The sequence below is a fragment of the Ostrinia furnacalis genome, unplaced genomic scaffold (assembly GCF_004193835.3).
Source record: "Ostrinia furnacalis isolate ACB-3 unplaced genomic scaffold, ASM419383v2 OfSCF1657, whole genome shotgun sequence".
Taxonomy (NCBI): domain Eukaryota; kingdom Metazoa; phylum Arthropoda; class Insecta; order Lepidoptera; family Crambidae; genus Ostrinia; species Ostrinia furnacalis.
This window is the reverse complement of record NW_021131896.1, coordinates 1067786-1087353: the sequence shown is the minus strand read 5'-3', so window position 1 is coordinate 1087353 and position 19568 is coordinate 1067786. Positions and strand designations below refer to the sequence as shown.

Sequence of the window (19568 nt, the reverse complement as noted above, 5' to 3'; positions counted from 1 at the left end):
AGTTTCCAAGTAAAACCTCGGACAGACAGACATATCGTAACCATTAGGGTTCCTTGTCAGGACTACGGAACCCTAAAAAATGTATAATCTCACATGCTATCAACTGTACAATAAAGACTATATACCTCCACATAGCAAACAAAACCTGTCGACATAAGCCTTTCATATAAGCTGTATTACATCAAAGCAGCATAATCTCCCGTAAGAAGCGAAACAAAGACGGTCTTCCTTTATAGCGGTCGCAAGGACGGTAAGAAGTCGTACGGGGTTCAAACGGGACTTGTATGGGAAACTGAAAACCAAGTCTTATAAAACAAAGTACGGCGCACATGATGCTAAGCATTATGGCATTTGCATTATTTGATCGAATCAGAAATGAGGAGATCCGCAGGAGAACCAAAGTAACCGATATAGCTCGCAGAATTGCTAAAATCAAGTGGCAGTGGGCGGGGCACATAGCTCGTAGAGACGATGGCCGTTGGGGCAGAAAGGTTCTCGAGTGGCGACCAGGGGCTGGAAGACGTAGCGTGGGCAGGCCTCCTACTAATTGGACCGACGATCTATTAAAGGTCGCGAGAAGGGCCTGAATGCGGGAAGCGCAGGACCATTCATTGTGGAAAAGTCTTGAGGGAGGCTTTTGTCCAGCAGTGGACGTCATTTGGCTGAAACGAATGATAGCAATATCGTAGAACATACGAAGCGAACCCAAAGTGACATAATTGCTACTTTAGGTCTATTGTACTTAGTTAAGACACAGTCATAAAACAATAAATCTAAATATATGTAACTCAAAGGTGTCCGAATGACTGACATAGTGATCTATCAACACACAGCCCAAACCACTGGACGGATTGGGCTGAAATTAGGCAGGCAGGTAGATGTTATGACTTAGGCATCCGCTAAGAAAGGATTTTACGAAACTCCACCCCTGAGGGGGTAAAACGGGATCCACGCGTGCCAAGTCGCGGGCGGCCGCTAGTACATAATATATCTTGTAGCTTCACCCTTCACCATTTTCATATCACAGGCATTAATCTACGAAAGCACGCTCCAACAAAGCTAATCTTGGCTTGGCTTATTTGATTCTATTACATAGCTTCATTTCTGTCGCACTTAAAGACTTGTTGCTGAGAGTAAGTGAGAGCTATACATAGACATTTTCAAGTAGTATACAGGGTGTTATGGTGTACACCCTGTTGTTGCCAAAATAAAGTTATTTTCTTTCTTTCTTACTTTCTTACGTATACATTAGGCTCCGATCAAGGTCCTGAATCAGATGATAATATAATTTATTTCTTATTTAATGGACAATTGAAAATGATTTTTTTTTCTCTTCAATGTACAAGTACATACAGTTGAATGCTGTTTATAATATTTCCAAGGGTTTTGTAGAGTTTTCAGACGTTTTTAAGAGAATAACCACAACGTATTCCACGGTGGACAAGGATAGAGCGTGCCTAGAGAAACATTCAGACAACCCAGGACAGACTGTCCTGGCGACTCAGATCAAGGAGAACCGACCCCAAATAATGGGAAAAAGGGTTAGGGAAAAGAAGAAGAACCACAACGTATTCGGGAGAAAACATCGACTCTGGTCACTTTCATTGACCTGCTAAATGAAAAGCTTCGATGCTTAACAGTTGATGAAAAGGCACTGAAAGTATACGATTTAACAGTTATTTAAAGTTACATCATAATATTTTCCATCACCTGAAAATAATGTAGCGTTTATCATAATGCTGAAGTTAAAAAAATCAGTAACTATTCTTACACCCTGTATAACACTCGTGTTATATTAAATTCCCTCAGTAAGTACGCGCGGGCTGTAGCACATATGACAAAGGGTTACATACTGCACGTCAAGCTTTACACTGGGTTCTTATACCTATTATAATAAAGGCTAGTTTGCAACAAAAATGTAAAGCTCAATGTGCCTCTGTACTGGCGGATATGCGTAAGTAATAGTGCTAACATTGCGACCTTATACTTATTATAATAGAAGCGAGATTGAAACAAAAATGTAAAGCTTAATGTGCTGCTGTACTAGAGGATATTCGTAAGTAATATCGCTAAACACTGCTATCTTTTACCCATCATAATAAAGTCGAGTTTTCAATAAAAATGTAAAGCCTAATATGCGGGTATACGTAAGTAATATTGCGGTGGTTCTCAAATATTCGTTATATTACCCCCAAGAATGTCACGGGATTCTCAAGAAATACTTTTCAACCGACTTCAAAAAAAGGAGGAGGTTCTCAATTCGACCCGTATGTTTTTTTTTTTTTCTATGTTTGTTACGCGATAACTCCGCCAATTATGAACCGATTTGAACAAATCTTTTTTCTGCGTATAGGTAATACCTCAAGGGTGGTCCCATTTAAATTTAATAATAGAAAAAACAACCCCCAAGGGTGGAAAATTGGGGATGAACTTTTTTATACGCAATATCTCCGCCGATTATAAATCAATTTGAACGATTATTTTTTTGTTGAATAGGTATTATCAAAAGGGTGGTTTCATGCGAATTTGAAGAAAATATTTCACCCCCAAGGGTGGAAAATTGGGGATGAACTTTTTTATACGCAATATTTTCAATTTTTAGTTTTTTTTGTGTTCACGCATTTGAAGTCGGTTTTATTTTTTTTAAAAGTTAATTTTGTTCTTTCACAAATCTTACGTTCACTATGATAAGAACTTGCGAATAAAACGTTAAAACTTAAAAGAAAGCAAGCAAGTTTGGTGTATTTTTTGCGATAGGGAAATAAGCCATATATCTTAATCTATGTTTAAGCTATGCATGCTCGAAAGGGTAGTGTTTATTATTTAAACTTTTGCACATAGAAATAATGTACAGTGGCGGATTAATTCAGTGATGTTGTCATGTCTTAAAAGTTCATTGTTTTATTTTTAAAGTTGGAACGAAAAATACCCAAAAACGAAGTGTGTGTTGTTTAAATAGAATTGTTTAAAGGAAACTAAATTGTTTAAGTCTGTTATTTTTCGATACATATGTTTTTAAATAGAGTGATTCAAGAAGGTTTTTAAGTACCTGGGCGAAGCAGTAGTTTAAAATAAAATACATGTCATGTTGGTCCAAATTACAAATATGTATTATGTTTCTTATCAAGTCTAACACGAAATACCTCTCATATCTCGCTTTTCTTATTACATTAATATTATAAAAATATCCTTCGGATTCAAAGAAATAATCCTAATACAGATATAATAGTTCAACCATGCCATTTTCCTGTAACGTTTCATATTTCCAATAACCTTAATTATCGAGAAAACTTCAGTTCTCAGAAATGTCTATAAATATTAATAGCTTCAGTAAGATTGTATTCTTAGAAAGGTCAAGAAATGGAGTTTCCAAAGGTCTTTGTATACAAGTATACAACTACTATTGTATAAAGAGGATAGCTTCAAGACCATGACAATAGACAAGGAGGGGATTTATGATTTTTGTATTTTACTTTATATTTTAAAGAGGTAAGCTCTTTAAAATCCAAAATGGAATAGTAGAGTCATATCCAATAAAGAAGAGTGGAATAATATTTCAGCTGATAAAACTACAGTTTTCAGTTTGTGACAAAGAATTTAAGTATAAGCCAAATAAATGCTCCATTCTCAAAGAAAATCTTGCTCCTGTAGTGTTGACTAACACCCATATTCACCAACGATGCTTTCTAAGTGAAGCTGCAAATCGAACGCACAGCTTTGAATAGAGCTCTGTGATTGGTTTGCATCCTGTGCGTCTACGCGCACAGTGAGACCGCATAGTAATGTTTGTGAATACTACGCCCGTATTCTTAATGATGATGGATGATTTGATGTGACTTAAGTTCCCTAAATGAATGATAACTTAAAAATACATATATACCTAACGTCCAGTTAGCCGAACGGTGAAGGTGTAAAACTGGCCGACTGATCCGAGAAACGCGGGTTCGAAACCCGCCGCTGGACTTTTGTGGTGAGCCCACTCCTAACCCAAGCATAATAATATTTAGCTTAATACGAGGGGTTTACGGAACTAATTTGTATTTACAATAAAAATGTCTAATATTCTTTAAAAAATACTCGTCATTAGATCAAAACCATAAAGTTAAAATTCCTTCGAAATAGAGCAACAACCACGAGCTGTCAAACGAAACTGATTTTGGAGGACACTGGACGTCATTTATGTCAGCGTCAGTCAGGATGATTTTACTGTTTTGTACCAATAAATAATCAATCACTAAACTAGTCACCAAGTTTCCCAAGTACCTACTATTTCTCTGTCCTTTGTTGCTCTATTCCGCTAGGTATTACCTACTTGATGATCAAAACAGAACCATGTATGAAAATAAAATGGGCACATTTTCTAAATTACCCTCTATTTAACATAACAGAAATACGAGCAAGATCTAGACCGTAATCGCCAATAAATGGCTTGTTTCTTGAATAAATTCATCGAGGAAGTTTATTGGAAGCTGTTCGAATATTCCGAGAGCTTTTGAGAGCTTTATTCAACGGGTCGACATTATTGGCCAAACAAATTAATAGTACTTGGCGAGGATTCAGAGGGGCGAATGATCGGAGACGGCATAGTTTGTCAAAGTTTTGGATTGTGGAATCTTATTTTTGACTAGCTTCCCGCCCGCGGCTTCGCCCGCGTGGGATTTTGTCTGTCACAGAAAAACTTTATCGCGCGCGTCCCTGTTTCAAAAACCGGGATAAAAACTAGCCTGTGTCCTTTCCCGCGACTCAAACATTTCATCAAAATCGGTTCAATGATTTAGGCGTGAAAGCAAGACAGACAGACAGTTACTTTCCCATTTATAATATTAGTATACATAAGTAGTTGTATTGTCTTCATCATCGCTTCATCTTATTACATCTCCCGGGCTAGGGACGCGCACGGTGACAAAATCTTAATCTTATCAATAATTTTAGACGATAAATGTATGAGCTTATCGCGTAATATCGATAAAATGGCTCGATTAAAGCTGATCGCGGCGCGCATCCTAGGCCTACAGGGCTACCTAACCCGTCAAGCCAGAGTGGGGACTATAGGCCATAATCTTCGTTTGCCTCTGGTAAATTGAAGAAAGTAGTGTTACTGCAGAGGAAACTAAGGCTAAGAACTCACGGCGCGATTGTTACCGGCGCGAATTGCGGTTTTATCTCAAAACTCACGGGAGCGGGCGAAAACCGCCGAGCAGGACCCGATTACAACCGCGCCCGCTGCGGGCGAACGAGATGGAGGACTGTTGTGGACGCCCTCTGCCCCATCTAGGGGACATAGGACCATAAGTCAAGTAAGTCCGCTGCGGGCGAAAACCGCGTCGTGAGTTGTGCATTAGTTTTTACATAAGTATCTGCATTCTACAGAAGCTGCGGGACCGCAACCGCGCGGGCGCGGGTGGAAATTGCGCCATGAATTCTTAGCCTAAATTACCCGATGATGACTTCAATTGTTTAAATTAAGTTTAATGATTTAAGTTTCCAGTTGAATAAGCTCTCTAATGGGGCATCTGATACCTCCATACAGCCTCAAGATTTTTAATTCTATCAAAAAATAATTATTGTGGTTGTATCAAAAACACGAACAAGGAAAACACCCCTAAAATCACGTTAAAGAAAACTTCCGTGACATAAAAGCTTTATTTAACCCTATAATCTCCTTCTTCCTTCCAAAACTGACAATACAATTAAGTACATAGTAAAAACACCTAACTAGTTGTACTTCTGTAAGCCACCTAGACTTAAGTACATTTAAGAGACCTGAACGTGCCTCCATTGTTTCATTGCTTGTTCGAAACTCAACTTAATTAATGGACTGTTAAGTGCTCTTTTCTTCTAGCGTTAGATTGTAAAACTAAGTAATCTAAAGTTTAAACCATAATATTGAAATATTTCACAAGATAATATTAAAAGGAACCATTAAAAGCACTAGAGAGACAGCTAAAAAAGCTTTCTCAATTCTCCAAGAACTAAACTCGACTAAATTTATGAATATACTTAATTACCGCGATCTAACTTCAAGACAGCGCCTTCTAGTTTCCAAAAACAGAAACTTTTTATCAAACAACACGCATGCTTTTATTAGCAAACTAAACTGCACAATGTATAATCATTTAATATGAAGACGTCAATCTTATTTGCCACTTAAAATTCTCAAAGAGCACTCAAGATACAGAATTAGCACAGTAGATATATGAGCTAAAGCAGTACGGAAACTTAGCCCTTTCGGCGAGTTAAATACCTACACTTCAACTGAGTGTTAGGGTTGGCACTCTTAATCTTTATAAAATTAATAAGGTTCTGACTTACTTATTTATTAAAACGTTTATTTAGGTTTTTTAATTATCAAATACCTAATGGAATAAATTAATTGACTAAGTAGTTAACAAAAAAATAAAACGTTAATTAGGTTCTATAATGATCGAATACATAATCGAATAAATTGATTAAGTACTGTTAGAGGCCGATAGATATTCTATTCTCATAAATAAAATACCGGATACTTACTTTCACATAGCTATTGCCTCATTTTAAATACAGTTCATCACTTAGTACAAAAGCGCGCGGAGCAAATTACTTTATCAAATAGAACACATAAATTGTTAAAAAAGCGTAATTACGTAATTTAAAAATAACTATTACAAAATCAGATGTAAGCACTTTATTTAAAAAGTAATATTTAATCATTTTTACAATTCAGAATTATTACGAAGTTTAAAAAATGAAAGTTCTGGTTTTGAAGATGCCAAGTTTAAGCAGCCGTATAATACAGCGGAACGTGCATGCAATAAAATTGTGCGCGACACTCGCGACGGATGGACTGCGAGGTTCGCTTAGAGCTCGTGTAAAGCGTGCGTCTGTGTGCGTGAGTCTGATTTCGAGCGTTTGTATGAAGCTTCCGTACTGTTTGATTTATCTACTGTGGAATTAGCTTACTATCTAAAGTGCGTAGGTTTGTCTGTCCGTCCGATATTACTCAGGCGTAGTGTACCGTCTGTCAAAACATCTATTAAACGCGATTTACACCGTACGAGGAATTACTCGTACGAGTATGTTTTTCTGAGCGGATGCCAAGTAAATATTTGATGCTGAATCATGACATAAACATTTATGGAAATGAGTAAATAGAATCATACAAGTTCGATGTACGAAACTCTTCAATGTTTTGGAAGAAAAAAAGAAGGAAAAAAAAACATATTTGCCATGTTATAGCTCGAATCTGTTGATTGTTTTCTTTGATACTCCGTGGTCATGGCACTTGCAACAGTGCCGAAATATCGGAAACTCGAAACTAAGGTACATGGTAGCAATCCCGTCAATAATTATTCTGTTTTCAATGAATTACCTAAAGAGTAAAAAGAAAACTAACTTACACTCACAATATAAAAATGCAGTAATGCGCATTTTCTTGCAAAACCTTTTATATTACGTGTATATTAATGCACAGTATATTGGAAAATAACGCATTGATATTTTTAGGCATTCGTTCGTTACACTTCAAAGTGCCCAATAAAAATCTTCCGACTAAAATCGTTCGGTGTAAATCACACTTAACTGTAATCATACAACAAACCGATTGATAAACAAATCTGAGGATTAATACTGAACACTCAATATCTGGCATAAATAGCATCAATGGGATCTTCTGAACATTATTTACTCTTTGGTATTTTAATCTAGCTTCAATATTGAATAAGATTAAATGATTGATATTGATTGATCTGCTTGTTTGAAGCAATAAGTTAAGTCTATCAGTGGCGAACTTTAGTTTTATTTCTGGGTAGGTATCATCATTATAATTTCAGGCACAGGACGTCCACTGCTGAACATAGGCCTCCCCCAATGACTTCCTGAATGACCAGTTGGTAGTGGCCCGCATCCAGCGTCTTCCTGCTACCTTTATGAGTAGCTGGATGGGTACATTCAAAAATAAAGGTAGCAGGAAGGCGCTGGATGCAGGCCGCTACCAACCGGGCGATGTGGAAATCATTGTATATTCAGCAGTGGACGTCCTGTGGCTGAAATGATGATGATGATTGTCAGAAAAATATTCTCTATATTTTGTGCGTTATATGAAAGAATATAGATGGCAAATTCAGCAGTTTTTTACTGAGTTGTACTGCTGTAATAATAATATGATTTTAACCTTTGCCCAGCAGAATAATAATTACTTAACCAACGAATACAAACACGTGTTGTTTCACACACTGTTAGAAAAGTTAACCGAAATAAATCTTGTTAGTTTCAAATCTTACAGTAAATAGATTGTTTTTCAAACCTATTCGCTCGTAAACGTGGTTATTTCTCGAAACATACCTGAAACAAACAATAGTTTATAAATTAATTATTAAATGGGTTTCTTGGTCTTAGTGACTATCAAGTAATAATAAATGAATAAACAGTTCTCAATGTAATTGTATTATTAAAGTTGATTCTCTACATAACATTTTGTAATTTTAAGAAGAGAGCAAAATGAAAAACCATATTTTTCTGCGTTTGTTTGAAAGTGACGTCTTTATTCTTTTTTCTAATTTACTTTTAAATTCTGTCCTTGACAAAAGTAATTTGTGTACCTAATACAAATAACTATAGTCCCGTTAACCCCTCGTGCTCGTGGTAAGTTAAATATGCTTGTGTTACGAGTGGGTTCACCACAATCGTCCATCGGCGGCGAGGTTCGAACCGGCGTTCCTCGGATCTCGAGTCGGCCAGTCCGACACCTTCACCGTTGGGTTATTGCCGCTTCGTCGCTTAACATTCATTTGTTTAACTTAAATAATTTCTAGTGGACCTGTCAAATTATGGCCATTATATTGCCTTATTTTAATTACTTAGCACACAAAGCGCGCGGAGTCGTCCCCGCGGCCGCGCGTCTCTCTCTTCTGACGTTTGATCCTAGTATGACATTGACGTATTGTCAATGTCACACTATGACAACAGCTCATTGGCCACAAAGATACCGTTATTTAACGTTTTAGATTTTTCTAAATTAACACTACATAAAGACAAACCGAGGCACGTGTACGAAAAAATATTTATACAATACCTACATCTACAAGAATTCTTGCCTTAATAAATCTTCGTAATACCAACCTCACAACACTAATAAAACCAAATGTGTATATTTGTACCCGTAATAGTCGGCCATATTATCTTAGGCCGCCATTTTCGTTTTGTTTTTCTGGGACAGAACAGTACTGTCCCTTTTAGCGGGCGAATTACGGGTTAAGAAGTTTTGTAATGGAATTATTGGGGACCGAGGACTTCCATTTTGGCTTTTATAAATGGGACGAGTTTTATGTTAAGAGTACCTAATATTAAATGGAAGCACTTTTATCTCAAGCACAATAATATATTTTTTACACACCAGTTGTGTTCTTAGATAGTAATATCTCGGGACATATAAAACTCATAAAATAAATGAGTTATTTGAGTTTTATATGTCCCGAGATATTACCATCTAAGAACTACTACTGGTGTGTAAATATCCCAACAATACATCCTCCCTTCCCAAGTCCAAAATTCAAGTGAAATACAAAACACCTGGCGAGCACTGGCCTAGCTAAGAAGAATAAGCACAAGAAACCCAGGTGTCAATGTTACTGGACGAATTTTCAGTTTTGGCACGGATATGGCTAATCAGGACTTTTTAAGACCTATACAACATTTCCCTTATTCAAGAATGTGCTGGAAATTCTAGAAAGCATTTGAAATACTCGTGAAATACTAAACACCTGGAGGGCAGCTGTTCACGCGCGCAGATTCAATAACACCTGTAAATAAGCGCTCGCGCGCGTGACACGAAAACAGATGTCAGTTTAGGGATGTCTTTCTTTTATCACATCGATGGACACATAATATTATTATTTAGTAGTTATTTTTCCTGTAAATCTCGGATGAGATGATCAATGTCAGTTAGGGGTGCCATTGGTGTCATTAAACTGACATAATATGAAGCGTCTGTTCAAGGGCTATTTAATTATTTCCACACTAAGCAAATTCTCAGTAAAATGAAAAATGATTTTGTATAGAACCTTTGTAAAAGGTGGCAATGAGGGTTTTCGCGATTGAAAAATCCGCCAGATGGCAATACGTAGACGCGAGGTCCAAATGCTGCGTGATTGGTGGATTTTGACATATCCGTCAATGTCATGTCAAAAATAACCAATTATGCAGCATTTGGACCTCGCGCGTCTACGTATTGCCATTTGGCGGATTTTTCAATCGCGAAAACCCTCATTTTAGCAAAGAAATAGGCATTTTTGATTCAATAGAACTGATTATGAAACGGATCCGAAAAAATCAGAAATCATCAAAAGTGAAAATAGCCCTCTCTGTGAAAACATAAGCTTCTCATACGATACTATAGTAGATATACATCCCTAGTACGAGTATAGGTACTACGCGAGTCACTTTTACGACCATCTGGCCTAGAGAACAACTTCCTAACTTCTTAATAACGATTTAAGTGCTATTAAAGCTTCTGTCCCAGAAACCGAAACCATAAAATAAAGCTTAAATAATGGCTTGGAAAATTAAAACCTGGTTTCTGGTAAAGTTTCAGATAGTTTTCTGACGTAATCATAACACTAAGGGACTATTCCCACCTCTCGTTCCCACCGCTGCAACTCCTGTGTAGCCAGGATCTACAACTTGACCGCTAATAACCCAACCAGTGAAGGTCAAGTTTATCCCAGCGGTAAGTTACTGTCATTGGACCCGCAACGAAATTAATCAGAAGAACATAGGAGTTCGAAGTTAAGCTCTATATCTGTAACAAGGTATCAGCTTATGGCTCTATTATGATCTTAAGCACTCTTCAATATCACTAATAGATTCCTAGCGACACTCCAATAGATCCCCTGCTCGTTAACCCACAGTTAGCCATCAAATTATCAATAAAATTAACAAATAAAATAAAATAAAATAAAATCCCCATCAAACGGCCAAGACCAGGCAGCCATAATGTCAGGGGACATAAAAACAGCTATAAATCGGCCTATTTTAATGGTTAATGAAAATTCGTAAGCTGGAAGCCACATTTTTAACATTGTTTCTATCGTTAAATATTAAATTATAATTGGATAGTTAACACCAATCTCTCTGTCTTGCTTTCACGCCTAAACCGCTAAACCGATTTTAATGAAATTTGGCATAAAGATAGTTTAAGTCCCGAGAAAGGACATAGGATAGTTTTTATTTTTATCCCGGTTTTTTGAAACAGGGAGCGCGCGATGAAGTTTTTTTGTGACAGACAAAATTTCAAGCGGGCGAAGCTGCGGGCGGCAAGCTAGTAACTAATAATTCAAAGACAAATTCTTTGAAAAAATACTTGATTTTAGCCCTAAAACCGTGATAGTTTACAATTTTCTGTAAATTCTTTTTCCCATACATATGGTATAGTCGCGTTCAACTTAGGTTACTTTACTTAATTTTTTTAATTAAATAAATAATTAAGGTCACTGNCAAGAAACGTAAGGCGTGCTGATCTTCGGGGTGAATTTTTATTCTTAAAAACATGTCCTTTATATCTCCTGTTACTGCAATATTGTACTCCCTAAAGCTAGTAGGGAATTTAGTGCAAGAACCGACTCAGTCTTCCCTTTACCCGACCTACCGCGCTGTGAGTATGTTTACCCCGGCTTGCTCGCGCGCTGAGGAGGTAGGAACGAGGTGAGAACACTCCCTCAATCCTAATCAAGGTGAAACCACTTGTGGCTGAGGAAGCCCTTGCGGTGGATCAAAGTTGTAACCGGCACGTTGTAACAGGCAGACCCATCCTTACAGTATTGATTCATGGACCCCATATGTATTCCACATGCTCGAGAGCTGTCTTCCGTTGTTAGGCCCATTTTGTTGGACATGTGGTTCGTTCCATAATGCCCAGTTTGCGTACCAATAATTTCTTGGGCTTACCTTTTATTTCCGCTTAATGAGTTTTTTCCATGACCCTGTGTTTCCCTTTAGGAATGGTTTGGAGAGGCTTATCTTATATCGTTGGAGCTTTCCCATTCAGCACTGTGCTTCTTGGATGAAGTTTCGTATTTTGCATGAAAACATGACGATATCTTTCTGGTAGTCGTGTGGCACTGGTGGCAATCGTTTGATGTCATAAAGTATGCGGTTTATGATGACATCTGGGTTTCCAAAACGTAGTTGTAGTGTAGATATAATTACATCAGGTGACGTCGCACTAATGAGCATAGCTGACACGGTGNGCACTCAATTTACGACGGAAATAGGTGCGACGCGTGCCGCAGACCGTCGCAAGATTCCTGTTTTGGTCTTAACATCAACCATTCGTGTGCGCCCGTCCTTACCAGGGTATATTTGATGGATAATGCCTTTCGGCCAGGTGTTACGGGGTGAGCTTGGGTCAACCACAAGCACCAAATCGCCAACTTGCAGCGGCGCTCGTTCCTCGTTCCATTTCCTACGCGGCAACATGTCTGGTAATACCTCTTTTACCCACCTGTTCCAAAACATGTCCGCCATCCGTTGAGCTTTACGCCAAAGCTTCCTTAGATATAAGTCTGAGTCATCAAACTCACCAATAGTAGGTAAATTGGAGGAGTTTCCTAGAAGAAAATGATTAGGAGTTAATGTTTCGACTGTAGACGGATCTACTGATACATGAGACAACGGTCGACTGTTAATCATATTTTCAACTTCAGCTAAAAGTGTAATTNCTGCGACGAATCGCGCCGTAATGCAAAAAACATCACTCATCGTGAATCACAATGATGACTACGACCACTCTGGCAAGAGTGTACCGACCGAGAGGAAGATGAGCTTGGGGAATGTTTAAAGCAATTGTTTTGTTTTTGCCCAACTGTAAAAGGAATGGCAAAATGTTTTCGACTATATTCTATCTGTGCTCGTACATAGGTACGTGATACATTGGATCCTGGTTTAACGCTGAGCTGTGCTGTGATGTGAGTTGTGCTGTGATGAAGTTCATGCCGTGTTTCATGGAATCTTGCCTTAATGCTATTAAGGTAGTCTATGTATTTCCTGAGAGTAGTGATGCGATTACTACCGAAATACCAAAATCGTGGTTGTTGGCGATCGTAGGTGCGAATCGGAGAAAAACGAACGTTTGTATGAAATCGCTTTTATTCTTAGGTTTTACAACTGTGGCGGCGTGCGGTGCCGCTCGTGGATCGGTTTGAACTGACGGTTCATTCTCAACTGTCGCTTATGACAGGCAGAAATAGGGCCACAAAAATACCCTCCAATATTTATTAAAAACAAACTTATAACTACCGCAGTTTTACATACATTTGCGTGATATGGATTTAAGCAATGAATACACTGAGAAACAATACAAATTAACACTTAAAAATAATATTATGAACGCGTCGCTAACACTCCCCACCCTAGTGCTGCATCGCAGCACTCAATTTACGACGGAAATAGGTGCGACGCGTGCCGCAGACCGTCGCAAGATTCCTGTAATAAATAAATAAATAATGCCTTTCGGCCAGGTGTTACGGTGTGAGCTTGGGTCAACCACAAGCACCAAATCGCCAACTTGCAGCGGCGCTCGTTCCTCGTTCCATTTCCTACGCGGCAACATGTCTGGTAATACCTCTTTTACCCACCTGTTCCAAAACATGTCCGCCATCCGTTGAGCTTTACGCCAAAGCATCCTTAGATGTAAGTCTGAGTCATCAAACTCACCAATAGTAGGTAAATTGGAGGAGTTTCCTAGAAGAAAATGATTAGGAGTTAATGTTTCGACTGTAGACGGATCTACTGATACATGGGACAACGGTCGACTGTTAATCATATTTTCAACTTCAGCTAAAAGTGTAACTAAAGTCTCCTCTCTGGGTGCTTTTTCCTTCAGGACCACCTTCAGCGACGTTTTAACTGTCCTAATTAATCGTTCCCACGCCCCACCCCAATGGGGACTGGCTGGTGGAATGAAATGCCAACTCATGTGGATCTACATCTAGGGCACTCATGCATCGCTGTAGCTCTTTTTCAGCACCCCGCAGGTTGGTCCCATTGTCAGAGTATAAATGACATGGCCATCCGCGTCGCGCTGCCATCCTTCGAAGAGCCATGATCAGGGAATCAGCAGTTAGTGAAGCAACCACCTCCAAGTGCACTGCTCGTACTGTAAGGCATGTAAACAAGACACAATACCTTTTTTCTCTGCGTCGTCCTACAGCCACCTCAAGAGGGCCAAACAGATCTAGACCACAGTGCGAGAATGGACGTTGGTGATGAGCTAATCGCGCTTGAGGCAAATCTCCCATACGTGGAATCTGGGTCTTACATTTCTTTATGCGACAAAACATACATTTAGACACGATCGCTTTTACAGTGGGTCTCAATCGTATCAACCAATATCTTTGTTTCAGTTCGTTAACAACTGTCTCTTGACTCCCATGTGCGGCCTTAACATGGTAGTGTCGTGCGATGAGCTGAGCAACTGGATTACGCCCGTCTAGGATAATAGGCTTTTTTGCTTCCAGGGCTACATCTAATGCAGCATCAATACGGCCTCCAACGCGAAGTAGGCCTGTTTCATCCAACACTGGAGTCAAGGTAAGTAATTTACTATTCCGTGGTATACTTTTACCTTCGTTTATTGCATCAAGTTCCGCACCAAAGGATTCATTCTGTGCGTAGCGCAGTAGCAGGTGTTCCGCCCGGTCCATAGCGCAGCAGTCTATTTCCTTGGTAAGTCTTTTGCATGCATCAATAAACTTTAGCACCGTAGCTGTGGCTCTCAGTAACCGAAGCCAAGAAGAAAAACGCTTAGGATCTGGAACTGGTAACTCCATACGTGGGATGACTTGAGTCACACTCACAGCCATACAAATAGCAGAGTTCACTTCGTCTGCATCGGGTTTACCTACCACGTCCCTCGGCCACGACTCGCTGCCACTGAGTAAAAATACTGGACCATTCAACCATTCGTCCTGAAACAAATGCAGGTCAAATTCATCTCGCGTAGCCAAGTCTGCTACATTTAAATTCGACGGGATGTATCTCCACTCGTCCTGTTTTGTAAGTTCGTCAATTTCCCCTAAACGATTTGCCTCGAAGACTTTATACGAGCGAGTATCATTTCTGATCCAGTGCAAAACTGTAGTGGAATCGCACCAGAAAAATTGACGAACAGGTTTTAATTTATGTTCTTGAACTATAGTATTCGCGAGTCTGGCTGCTAGCAACGCCGCTTGTAGCTCTGCGCGCGGTATTGTCAGCGGTTTCACAGGCATGACACGGCACCTACTAGCTACAAATGCAACATGTATTACGCCATTATCGTCCCAACGCCAATACGCTACGGCACACATTCCCTTGGAAGACGCGTCACTAAATACGTGTAGTTCCAACTGTTGATATCTATTTTTAGACCTCGTAGCAGGTGCTACGGCAACAGAAGTTTCGTAGCTCGTCGTAGCACTATGCGTAGACGCATCATAATTAGTTCCGTCCGTAGGCGTTGAGCGGTGAAGAGGAGGGACTGCAGTTTGATCGTTTGTCTCCCTCGCACCCGTAGCTCGCAGATAGCACCTAGGAATGCGTATGTTTTTTATTACCTTAAGTAGGTCAAGCCATTTGCACCATGCGTTATAAACAGTATCTGGAATACAATCGTCCCAACCAATATTTAAGCGCCAGGTATCCTGTAAAATTATACGACCCTGAATTGTGAAAGGCGATAAAAATCCAAAAATATCAAATATTGACATTATAACCTGTAACATAAGACGTTTTGTAGGCCTCTCTTTCCCCTGAATAACAGTTTCCGGGATTCGTTTCAGGGTCAGATCGAATCCTAACTTGTCTTCCTTAGGAAACCATATTAAACCAAGAGTGCGTTCGCCATTGTACTGCTCTTGGTCCAAGTTATAATGAACAGCAGTTTGATTTACAGTTTCGTTTGGCAAATTTCCCAAAACATTCAAGTCATTACATGTAAAATTACGAATTTCAAAACCACCTTCTTTGTGAATTTTTATAATATTGTTAACCATCTCGATTGCAGACGACTCATCATCAAAACTAGCAATATAGTCGTCCATATAATGTGAGTTAAATACCGCGTCTACGGCGTCGGGCAGCGATGAACTATAGCGCTCGGCGTTTTTATTCTTAATAAATTGTGCAATAAAAGGTGAGCAGTTAGCACCAAATACAAGAGATGTCATCACATATGTTTTTATAGGTTCTGCAGGGCTGTTTCTCCACAAGAAACGTAAGGCGTGCTGATCTTCGGGGTGAACTTTTATTCTTAAAAACATGTCCTTTATATCTCCTGTTACTGCAATATTGTTCTCCCTAAAGCGCAGCATAATTCCAAATAGAGAAGATAACAAGTCAGGACCAGTTAGTAAATAATCGTTCAAACACAAACCGTTTGCCTTACTAGCCGCGTCGAACACCAACCTCAACTTTTTCTTGTTGGGGTTGTCAACTCCAAAATGTGGTAAATACCAGGCTTTCGAAGAGTCCTGGACATCCGTTAACTCCTGAGCAAAGTCATTGACCAACAAATGCTCAATACGCTCTTTATATCGCTGAGCGAAACCTTCACAACGTGACATTTTCCTTTCAATACCTAAAAATCTTTTATAGGCATTAGTGTAAGAATCAATCAACTTACAATATGGGTCCTTCCAGGGTAAACCCACATACCAGCGGCCATCAATCAGCTCCGATGTTTTCTCCAGGTGGGCGATGGCACGAACGTGGTCTGCATTCTGTCTTACCGTACTAGAAATACCTACAGAGTCAACGGAAAAATAATGCTTTACCTGCTCCTGAAGGTCCCGTAGTATGAGCTCGTCTTCGGTGGGCACACTTGCGGGGGCTGAGAAGCACAGGTTGACGTGTCCAAAATTTGACCTGGTCTGCGGCACACGCTCAACCCCGTGAATACACCAACCTAAAGGCGTGAGTGTAGCGAACGGCTCATTTTTATCCCCAGATACAATTTCTAATGGGAACATTAAATTATAATTATCCTGACCAATTAATATTTCAGGTTTATTGTCTAAACTATATAACTTATCTTTAATATTACACAAGTTTTTAGATTTCAAGTTAACAGTACTAAGTTTTTGTAAAGGTAAGTTAAGCTCATTTACACTGCGCGCTCTTATCGTATACAACTTATTGTCCATACCTGATAAACGAACATTAGTCACGGTCGCGTCACAAACCAGTTCGTTACTACTCCAGGCGCCGCTGACTCGCATCGTCTCGCGCCGGCCGCGCAAGCCCGCGCGCTCAGCCAGCTCACTGCTGATCAGTGAGACGGTGGAGCCGTCGTCGAGCAAGGCCGATGCACTAATTATACCGTTAGGTCCGTGTATACGCACGGGCACTACTTTTAGCAACACTTGACACTCACTAGCGTTGATATGAGTTACAGTTTCCACAGATTGTTGTTGTGATTCACTAGCGTTAATGTTATTTCGTTCACTACGACTGTTGTTATCAAAGTGCAGCAACCGGTGATGCGCTGCTCCGCAGTTGTCCTTGTCGCACGCGGGCGCCGGGCAGGTGTCTCGAGTGTGACGGGATATTAGGCATTTATAGCAAATTCCTTTGCGTTTTACGTATTGCCATCTCGTTTTTCTAAGCGCCTTCTTGAATTGTTTACAATCCGTTAGCTTGTGTCGATGAGTAGAATTGCAAAACTCGCACTTGTTATCATCTGTTGATGGTTCACATTGTGTTAACACTGTTTGCGGTTTATTTTCGATGCGTTTATGATTATCGTAGTTGTGATAACTCTTATCAGTGCGTATGTTGCTGTAATACACATTCGATGATGACGTAGCTGACACTTTTACGGCTTCATTATGCAGGAATTCAGATAAAATACTCAATCGAGATTCCTTATTTTCAGTAATTATTGGATAACTGTAGTCTATCCACTTAGACAGCAACACAGTTGGCAGCTTCGATAGGATGATCGAAACGATGCTCATTCCTTGTAGGTATTCTTCAGTGTTCAGCGCACGTACTGCTTCGATGAAGTTTCGTATTTTGCATGAAAACATGACGATATCTTTCTGGTAGTCGTGTGGCACTGGTGGCAATCGTTTGATGTCATAAAGTATGCGGTTTATGATGACATCTGGGTTTCCAAAACGTAGTTGTAGTGTAGATATAATTACATCAGGTGACGTCGCACTAATAAGCATAGCTGACACGGTATCTTTAGCAGCACCTCTGAGACACTTACGCAACCGCCATAAGTTCTCTTTTGCACTGAAACCGCAAACTTCAGTCGACTCGTCGTATGCTTGTTTGAATTGTAGCCACTCGATGGGATCACCGCTGAACTCAGGCAGATTTTGTGGTGTACTCAAGCGGCTGAGCAGGTTGGCGTGATTTTCCTTAGCACACACAGCGGCTGCCAGATCTTTTATAGTACCAGTTAGCATTTGCAGTGTTGCATCAGTACTCCCTTCTCGAGCCTGCGGCGGCGGCGCCGGCGCAGCGCACTCGGCGGTCGGCCGGCTGCTTGCGGCCGGGAGCGGCCCGGCGGCCGTTTGTTTGCTGGCAGGAGCGGGAGGCACAGGTGATGGTGCTCTCGGGTGTTCGATGCTATCTTTTTCTTGCGATTTGTAGCTCGATTCTAACCATTTCTCAACGATGAAGTCATCAGGTTTTTCCGTGTCTAAGTTGTATTCTTCATCTTCGAGTTCTGCGATATCCACCTCGAGCTGTTTGTCTATCAATTCCATGCGAATTTTAGCCTTTTGTAACGCAGCTTGCATCTCCAACCGTTTTTTTCTTGTTTGTATGGAGGTGACGGATGACTTGCCAGATTTCAAACTTGTGGGAGCGGGTGGCGGTGGTTCCGATTTGACACTGTTCGCAGGCTCGATGACATTATTTTTTACCGTTAGTACGTCGATCGATGCACTTTTTCCAACACCATATGCAGCACAAAGTTCAGTTCTATCATGCTGAGGAGGATTGTCCGGAACACATTTATGACTGCCGCCATTTTGTTCCCGTTCGAGTCGCGTAGTACTCCGCGTTCGCACCATTTTTACCGGTGTGTGGATCATTTAATCCGCTGATGATCCGGCTCGAAGTTTTGTTGGCGATCGTAGGTGCGAATTGGAGAAAAACGAACGTTTGTATGAAATCGCGTTTATTCCAAGTATTACAACTGTGGCGGCGTGCGGTGCCGCTCGTGGATCGGTTTGAACTGACGGTTCATTCTCAACTGTCGCTTATGACAGGCAGAAATAGGGCCACAAAATACCCTCCAATATTTAATAAAAACAAACTTATAACTACCGCAGTTTTACATACATTTGCGTGATATGGATTTAAGCAATGAATACACTGAGAAACAACAACAAATTAACACTTAAAAATAATATTATGAACGCGTCGCTAACACTCCCCACCCTAGTGCTGCATCGCAGCACTCAATTTACGACGGAAATAGGTGCGACGCGTGCCGCAGACCGTCGCAAGATTCCTGTTTTGGTCTTAACATCAACCATCCGTGTGCGCCCGTCCTTACCAGGGTATATTTGATGGATAATGCCTTTCGGCCAGGTGTTACG

The 19568-nt window shown here is 40.1% G+C and overlaps 1 protein-coding gene across 1 annotated transcript in view; it reads right to left on the bottom strand.

Moving 5' to 3' along the window:
- LOC114353452 (uncharacterized) overlaps positions 1 to 18761 on the bottom strand; it is a 57789-nt gene extending 39028 nt beyond the window's left edge. Inside the window, exons 1-4 of the mRNA XM_028305477.1 lie at positions 18224 to 18761; positions 17156 to 17689; positions 16785 to 16966; positions 14829 to 14939 (exon numbers count right to left, since the gene is read on the bottom strand). Of these exons, the coding sequence (XP_028161278.1) occupies positions 14829 to 14939; positions 16785 to 16966; positions 17156 to 17689; positions 18224 to 18761 (1365 nt within the window). The remainder of the gene's footprint in view (positions 1 to 14828; positions 14940 to 16784; positions 16967 to 17155; positions 17690 to 18223) is intronic.
- Between the last annotated feature and the right edge of the window lie 807 nt (positions 18762 to 19568).